A 7,816-nucleotide genomic window follows, 5' to 3' on the forward strand; every position below is an offset into this window, starting at 1 on the left:
GGGGGGGGGAAAGAATCAGTAACCAACATGAGAAATTTTAGCCTGGTAACCAAACCTACTTTTGCTACCAAGTCTCTTTCGTCCTCTCCACAAGTATGCTATTTGCAGACAGGATAAAAGAGACCTTGCAGCTAAAATAAGTTTTGTTACCAGGCTTCAGAAATGTCACAACAAAGCAACCATACTGTGTTCAGTAGAATATTCAACAGACAAGGTACTACGTATGAGTAAGTCAAATGAGTCAAACTTAAATTACAACTTACTGTGCCAGTAGCTAACAGGCATTCTGTTCTTTTCTCAATGCTGTGTGTTTTGTGTGTGCTGTATGCATTATGTTATGTTCTTTTTTGAAGCTGTTGTACCTGGTATGAGACCAAAACCTTATATGTGCTTTAGAGGAAAGGTCATGGTTGTGCAGTACATCCATGTAGTGTAGTATAGTGTAGTGTAGTGTAGTGTAGTGTAGTGTAGTGTAGTGTAGTGTAGTGTAGTGTAGTGTAGTGTAGTGTAGTGTAGTGTAGTGTCATGTAGTGCTGTGTAATATTTCCTTACCTGGTATGTGAATGAGAAGACAGGTCCTCCCATGGCTGTGCAGTACACCCCTGTTATGTAGTGTAGTGTAGTGTAGTGTAGTGTTGTGTTGTGTTGTATTGCCTTACCTGGTATGTGAATGAGAAGACAGGTCCTCCCATGGCTGTGCAGTACACCCCTGTTATGTAGTGTAGTGTAGTGTAGTGTAGTGTTGTGTTGTGTTGTGTTGCCTTACCTGGTATGTGAATGAGAAGACAGGTCCTCCCATGGCTGTGCAGTACACCCCTGTGTGGTGTAGTGTAGTGTACTGTGGTGTAGTGTAGTGTAGTGTAGTGTAGTGTAGTTTAGTGTTGTATTGTGTTATGTTGCCTTACCTGGTATGTGAATGAGAAGACAGGTCCTCCCATGGCTGTGCAGTACACCCCTGTACCCCACACACAGCTCCACAGCTGCGATCCAGCCGCTGTAACAGCTGCTTGGCCACGTTTTCTGCAGCCTTGCGGTTGTCGTGAGCACGTTTTAACATCGCTGTGGCTTCTTCTGGGTCTGTGTCACCATCGCCTGGATGGGGAAGTGTAACAGGTCATAAAAACATTTTCATCAACTGACAAATGTAAAGGAAGGAAGGAAGGAAAAGAGGAAGGTAAGGGAGGAAAGAAAGAGGGAAGGGGAGGAAAGGAGTGTAGGAAGGAGTGAAGGAAGCAAAGATGGAAAAAGAAAGAAAGTGGGAAAGACGAAAGGAAGGTAAGGGAGGAAAGAATGAATGAAGGGTGGAAAGAGGGAAAAAGGAAGGAAAGAAAGAGGGAAGGAAGGAAATCATGAGTGAAGGAAGCAAAGAGGGAAAAAGGAAAGAAAGAAGAGAAGGAAGGAATGAAGGGAGGAAACAATGAGTGAAGGAAGCAAAGAGGGAAAAAGGAAGGAAGGAATCAAGGAAGGAAGGACGCAAAGAAGGAAAGACGCTAAGCAGAATGAATGAAGAATCTTACCAAATGCCCCCAGTCCTGCAGCCCTGCATGAAGCCAGCACAGAGCCCAGTTCAGTCTCCTTGAGTGCCAGCTGTACCTCGAGGGCCTCTAGCATCTGGTCACTGTATGACAGGGCCAGCTGCAGGGCTGTGTTGTTGGACTCGTACTTCCCACACAGCATGCTGAACCTGTCCGCGTTGGCCTTACTCTCCTCCAGGGTCAGCTGCAGGAGGTCGTTCTGCGACTTCAGGTGCTCAATACGACTGGAAACAGACAAGGAAACGTGTTAGATCAAAGATTTACTGTCAAACCTACCCAAGATGACTCAAATTTCCAATAAAATCCGTCAATAAGTGAGAGATAGTGTCTCAGGGGGTTATGAGTTTCCAAATTTTTTGGAAAGAATAGCATTCCCCTGTTGTGGTCATGTTTTTGGGACTCAACATGAGATTGTGCCGCGATCTTGCCCTTCTGTACCTGACCCCCTATGCTGTGAAAAAATTCAGATGAGAACCCTGATTATTTTTCTGTGAGTGAGTGAGTGAGTCATGGAATTATTTATGGACTGACCTGTTCAACCTCTCGATTTCCACCTCAAACTCCCTGCCCCTGCTGTCTGCCATGGGAGACCCCGCGGCGTACACAGACTGGAAGATCTCCTGAACACTGGAGCAGTCCTGTAACGACTGGGACAGGTGTTCCGCCACCTTCGCATTCTCTACCTGAAACCAATGGTTACTGATTAGTGAGGTTTTAAAGACTTTATGACTCCCAAAGAAGGCTGTAAAATACATAGAAATATAAAAAGTATACATGCAATATAGAAGTTGGCTTTTCAATCAGTGCATTCCAGAAGTGCATTTTTTAAGATGCTCCAGCAAGCCTCCTAATCACCCGCCTCAGCCATCTCTTCTTGCAATCCTGTGCTTTTTCAGGAATGCAAAAATAGAACGTAGAGATGCAAATATTCTGCCAGGGCTGGCTTGAGCTGACTTTTCCGAGACAGGGCATTGAAATTTCAAATGTAACAGGAGAACCTGTTAGGAGGTAAAATTATGAATATTGAGTGATTTACAGTTTACCTAAAAAGATTTGTAGGATGTATAAATTAGACACTTTTTACCTCGTTTTAACAGTTTACAATAAAGTTTGAATACAAACAGAAGATATCTCAACTCACCCCCATAGAAGTCAGCTCGGTGCCGAGTACATGTCTGTCCAGCACAGCGCGGGAAGACTTGAGTCGGACGCGTTCTGCGACCTTCGGGATGGGGAGTTCTGTAGAGGAGGAGTCACCAGGACTGGGGGAGGGGGAGGGGCGGTGGGAGGGGGAGCTAGTCGACGCCTGGACACTCTGTAACCTCGTCTGTAACTCACGCACCTGGTAGATGATAATGATAATAATTTTAGTTTATTCATCAATAGCATGTCGGCAGAACGTACTGCGCCTGCGCAGAACCCTGGATTTTCGCGTTTTAGTTGGATTTTTGGTCAACGTTGCATCAGAATTTTCACTGTTGCAGAGGATATCTTTTCTGACACAACATTTGGAAACTACTGTCGAAATGCTAACCTTATATGAGCGAATACAACCTTATATGAGACATTCTGCTGAAGTGCTATGCACAATACATTACAGGTTTCGCGCAGGTGCAGTACGTTCTGCCGACGTGCTTTCATCAATATTGTAAGTTCATATAGCTGGCGGATTATAATAAACCTGAAACGGTAATATTTGCTAAGTAAATGCATAATGTTTACCTTTACATATGGTCGTTGTTTGTTTTAAAGGGGTTTGTTTAAAAAAATTCTATTCTATATTCTAATTCTACGCAAAAGGCAGAAGAATCCTTTATGTTCCTTTTAAGCAAAGCCAAACTCTAGTCTCCTCCTAATGCTTAACATCATACCATTCTTAAATATAGTCATTTTTATGACAGAGACAGAAAGTGAAATATCTTGCATTTGCTTGCAAATGTTCCCTTCAAAATTTTCACAAGAGAACAGTAACTACTACAACTATCATACTGAAATTAAGTATGGCATTGCCCATTTTTATGGAAGGGCTGGAGTGAAACAACTTGCATTTGCTTGTAAATGTTCCCTTCAAAATTTCCACAAGAGAACAGTATTTACCCTGCGTCTGAGTCGGTCTCTTTCTTCCCTCACGGAGCCCAGCGATGCTCGGATCTTGTTAAGCTCCTCCTCCTTACTGTGCAGGCTTCCCCGCAGACTGTCGGCTTCTTGCCTCGCGTCCAGCAGCTGGTGTTCCAGGCTGTTGTCTCCCACGGCCCAGGACGAGCGCGCTGACTGGGCCTTACGCGGCGTCCCAAGTTCCAATCTCAGGGTCTCCACTTCTTTTACCGCCTGTAAATTAAAGTAAAATGATCAGCCACAAAGTATACTACATACTGCAGACTACAGTACAGTGTATCAGTGCCACCTAGTGATGAGATGTAGTACTGCTATTCCCAGACGAGCGCGCTTACGGGGCCTTACGCGGAGTGCCCAGCTCTAACCTCAGCGTCTCCACTTCTTTCACCGCCTGTACATTGAAGTATGCATACAACAGTACAGTATATCAACGCCACCTAGTGGTGAGAAGAAGTACTGCTATTCCAATGGACTTTTTCACAGATCCCAGGATGAGCGCGCAGACTGGGCCTCACGCGGAGTACCCAGCTCTAATCTCAGCGTTTCAACTTCTTTTACTGCCTGTGCAATATATAGGGCATCAACCATGTACACTTAAACATTAAGAAATTCTTGACCAAGTACAAAGTATGCATACTAGTACTACAGTAGTGTACAAATGCCACCTAGTGGTGAGAAGTAGTACTGCTATTCAAATAGGGCCTAGGAAAAAATTTTAATGTTTCCTGTTTCCTGAATGACCCTATAAAAAAACTGCTGACCCTAGCCTTTTTTTGTGTGTGGCCCTCGCAAGGGACATAAATTTTTCGAGCTGATCAACCTTTTCTAGCTCCATGAGCTGACACCACATGGATGAAACGTTGTACAATCGGTTTTCCAACATTACCTTGTCCTCATGCAAGTTTTACTGCGTTAAACTGTATTGTAGAGGCAAGGAGCTCCTTGGTATAAGTTAAATCACTTAGAGATTGCCAAAGTCTAAAAAAAAGAGAGAAAAAATAATCCCTACCTACCGACCCTAATTTTTTCAGAGCCGAAACTGGAAACACATCATTTTTCGCCTAGCTAGGCCTTTCCATAGATCATATTGCATGCTGGTAGAAGTGGGGTAGCTAAGGGGGCAAACATCATCCACCCATAGCGCCCTGCATCACACATCACACTTTTGCTATAACCAAAAAGGTTAAATTTTTGTTTATGAAGAAAAATACAGCAGTATACTGACTTCATGTGCATTCTTTTCCATTTGCCAGTTCGCTGACGTAAGTTCCTCCACTTGTCTGTCCACGTCAGCAAAACTTTGCGAACTGTTCTCCCGTAGCCGCCGCCCCTCGATCGTGCTCTCCAACGTGCTCACAACTTTCTGTAACTGGATACTCAAGTCGTCACCCTTTGTGTTGGACTCTTGGAGAGTTCTCGAGAAGTTAAAACGGCCACTGACGCTACTACTGCTGTCTTCTTGGCTCACTTGTGACACATTTTCTTCCTCTTCCTCTTCCCTGAAAGATACAGGAAATCTTTATTTTTATTTCATCAACTCATTTGTTTCACATTTGTTCGCACGATTAAAGGAAAGCCCCTTCTCAAAAAAAATAATTTGATGAATAAATGAGGCAGTGCAAAACATGAAAACAAGGAGGGTGACCAAAATAAACAGAGAAAACAAGAAAAGGCTACTGCATCATTAGCCAGTCTATGAAAATTTACATGTACAACTAATAAAAATTCAGTTGACCAAAAAAAATGTAACAAAAAATGTGATAAAAAAATATGTTGAAAATGTGTGAAAAAAATGCCAAAAAATTATTTTTCCTACCCACCTTATTGTTGCATCTTGCTCTCGGCTCAACTTTTTCCGTAACTCTGCTATGACGCCGTGTAGCTCAGTGATGCGTTCCTCGTACCGTGCGGCCTGCGCGTCTGCCTTGTCCTCGTGTTGTTGGAGAAGTTGGACATGTTCGCACTAAAACACAGGGGGCCGTTTTCATTCATCATCATCATCATGGTCGCCACATGTCAGTTACTACATGTACTGAACAGGGCTGCTATTGTTCAGAACTTGTCCATTGTTCTTGTGATTGTTCTCCCACCCATTCACAATCAAGGACCTTCTTTTACTTTATTCCTATGCAATTTGTTTTATATAGTAGCACAATGTACATATAGTAAAGGACTAAATTGCATTTCAACACACTGAACAAGTCTTTCTGAAGCCTTTAGATTCAAATGACAAATCCTTTAGGATACATGTCAACTGCAAACAAGAAATCAGAGATTCATACTAGTGCCTCTGTGAAAATGTTTTTTTGGCGACGCCTTTGGGGCGGAGGCATTTGTGTAAGTACTACGATCGCTTTGAAAGAATTTCAAAAATTGCACGAATGCGTTCCCCAGGGAATTGGTTTGGAGGAAACCTTCGGCCATGTGGTTTTTGGATCAAGCAGGTAACTTACACGGGGTGCCCACGTGCCACCCATCCAGCTGCCTGGCATGATTAATTAGTGGTCATCAGTCTTCTCCCCACACCATGGACAGAGAGCACAGCTGTCTTTGGCCAAAGACCATATTCAAACAGGTCACAGAGAGAAAAGAAATTATCCGTCCTTTTGGAACCCACAAAAGGTTTAAAAAAAGTCAAAGGAGTAACAACTTCAGACCAGACATAAAATCCAGTCTCTGGTGGAGGATAGAGTGAAGTGGAGGATGGTTTTCAGTTTGGTTCTAGCGGGAACTCGACCAAAGTAAAGTAAGTAAGTATGTCATCATAAAATCTATATTGCTGGGGAAGAATGGCTGAATCCTCCTATACGTGTATTTGGTATATTGCCCCACACCTCCTCCACCCATCCTGTAAATTTCACTACGTGCATGTCTTTATAACATAGGGAAATATGTTTTTCTGATAATTGTAATGTAGATTGCTAGCTCCACCACATGAAATAATATATATCATTCAGTCGTCGCCTTGGCAATGGTTTTTATTGCCTCAGCCTTGTTTCGTGTTTCGCAGCTGTTCGCGACGAGGCGCAACAGTTGTTGTTTGGAAGGTATTTTTAGTACGCGTTCACAGGACGCGTGATCGGCAACTTCCAGGAGGGCCAATGGGTCAGGGGTCAACGTACTCTTGCGCAATCTTTGTTTTGGATGTTTTCGGCGTATATTACGACTTCTTAACTTTACCGCGGTATACTGTCTTAGACGTTCTCGACATGCATTTTACCGTGGGTACATGTTATAGGCTGCAGATGAAAATGTTGACCTGTGTTAACACAACCAGGAACGCTAAATCTAACACATAAAATTAAACACCATCAACTATACATAACAAACAACATATAGAAATATACAATAAAGAGCCCGTAGGTATAAAATCTCAGATCTTACTTGTTTGTTCTGAGGTTTCATGAATTTAGTGTTACATATCATTAGACCAAATTCTTCAGCAACTTCTGACCATTTTTGTTAGTCTTACTGTTATACTATACGTGAAAGTAGCGTTTCCTGTCCAATCTGTCACTTTTCTTACTCTTATAGAACCTATATTACTCTGCAGTTCATAAATTTGTACTGGCCTGGTTCCGGCTGGACAGGCCGGCAATGGATAGATTTATTGCATGATTCTAGTAATCATCAAAACAGGAAAAAACACATCTTTTATGTTGTCTTAGATTTGTCTGTTCAGGAGAGAGTTGAACACTGATCTACTTATGACAGGGCTATCTTCACTGGACGTTGATCAGAATGGTGCACACACACACACATACACACACACACACACAAACACACACACTCTCTCTCTCTCTCTCACACACACACACACAAACACACACGCACATTCTCTCTCTCTCTCTCACACACACACACACACACACACACACACACACACACACACAAACATGTAAACCCATAAACAAAGAAATACAATTGCGCACACAAGGGATCATGAATCAGCAAAGGATATTATTAGTATCAAATTATTTTATAAGCATATAAATGTGTCAAAGATCTCTCAACAAAATATTACATCATGCTAACAGACATTAGTTTCCTTTTATATGGGCCACAAACACAATAATCATTAATCATACTTTATGAAGTCTTTACCTCGATCATCAAAATAATCATTCTACAACTATGTTCTTCTGAAAGTAAAGTTAAAGCTGACA

The 7,816-nt window shown here is 42.5% G+C and overlaps 1 protein-coding gene across 1 annotated transcript in view; it reads right to left on the reverse strand.

Annotated features, from left to right (window-relative positions):
* The window catches only part of LOC109468803 (colorectal mutant cancer protein-like), a 16,875-nt gene that overhangs the window by 3,577 nt on the left and 5,482 nt on the right, over positions 1-7,816 (reverse strand). Inside the window, exons 6-12 of the mRNA XM_019767142.1 lie at positions 5,471-5,613; positions 4,876-5,149; positions 3,633-3,863; positions 2,677-2,877; positions 2,067-2,218; positions 1,518-1,759; positions 906-1,092 (exon numbers count right to left, since the gene is read on the reverse strand). Coding sequence (XP_019622701.1) covers positions 906-1,092; positions 1,518-1,759; positions 2,067-2,218; positions 2,677-2,877; positions 3,633-3,863; positions 4,876-5,149; positions 5,471-5,613 — 1,430 coding nt within the window. The remainder of the gene's footprint in view (positions 1-905; positions 1,093-1,517; positions 1,760-2,066; positions 2,219-2,676; positions 2,878-3,632; positions 3,864-4,875; positions 5,150-5,470; positions 5,614-7,816) is intronic.

The sequence above is a fragment of the Branchiostoma belcheri genome, unplaced genomic scaffold, assembly GCF_001625305.1.
Source record: "Branchiostoma belcheri isolate BF01 breed outbred unplaced genomic scaffold, Haploidv18h27 scaffold2, whole genome shotgun sequence".
Taxonomy (NCBI): Eukaryota; Metazoa; Chordata; class Leptocardii; order Amphioxiformes; family Branchiostomatidae; genus Branchiostoma; species Branchiostoma belcheri.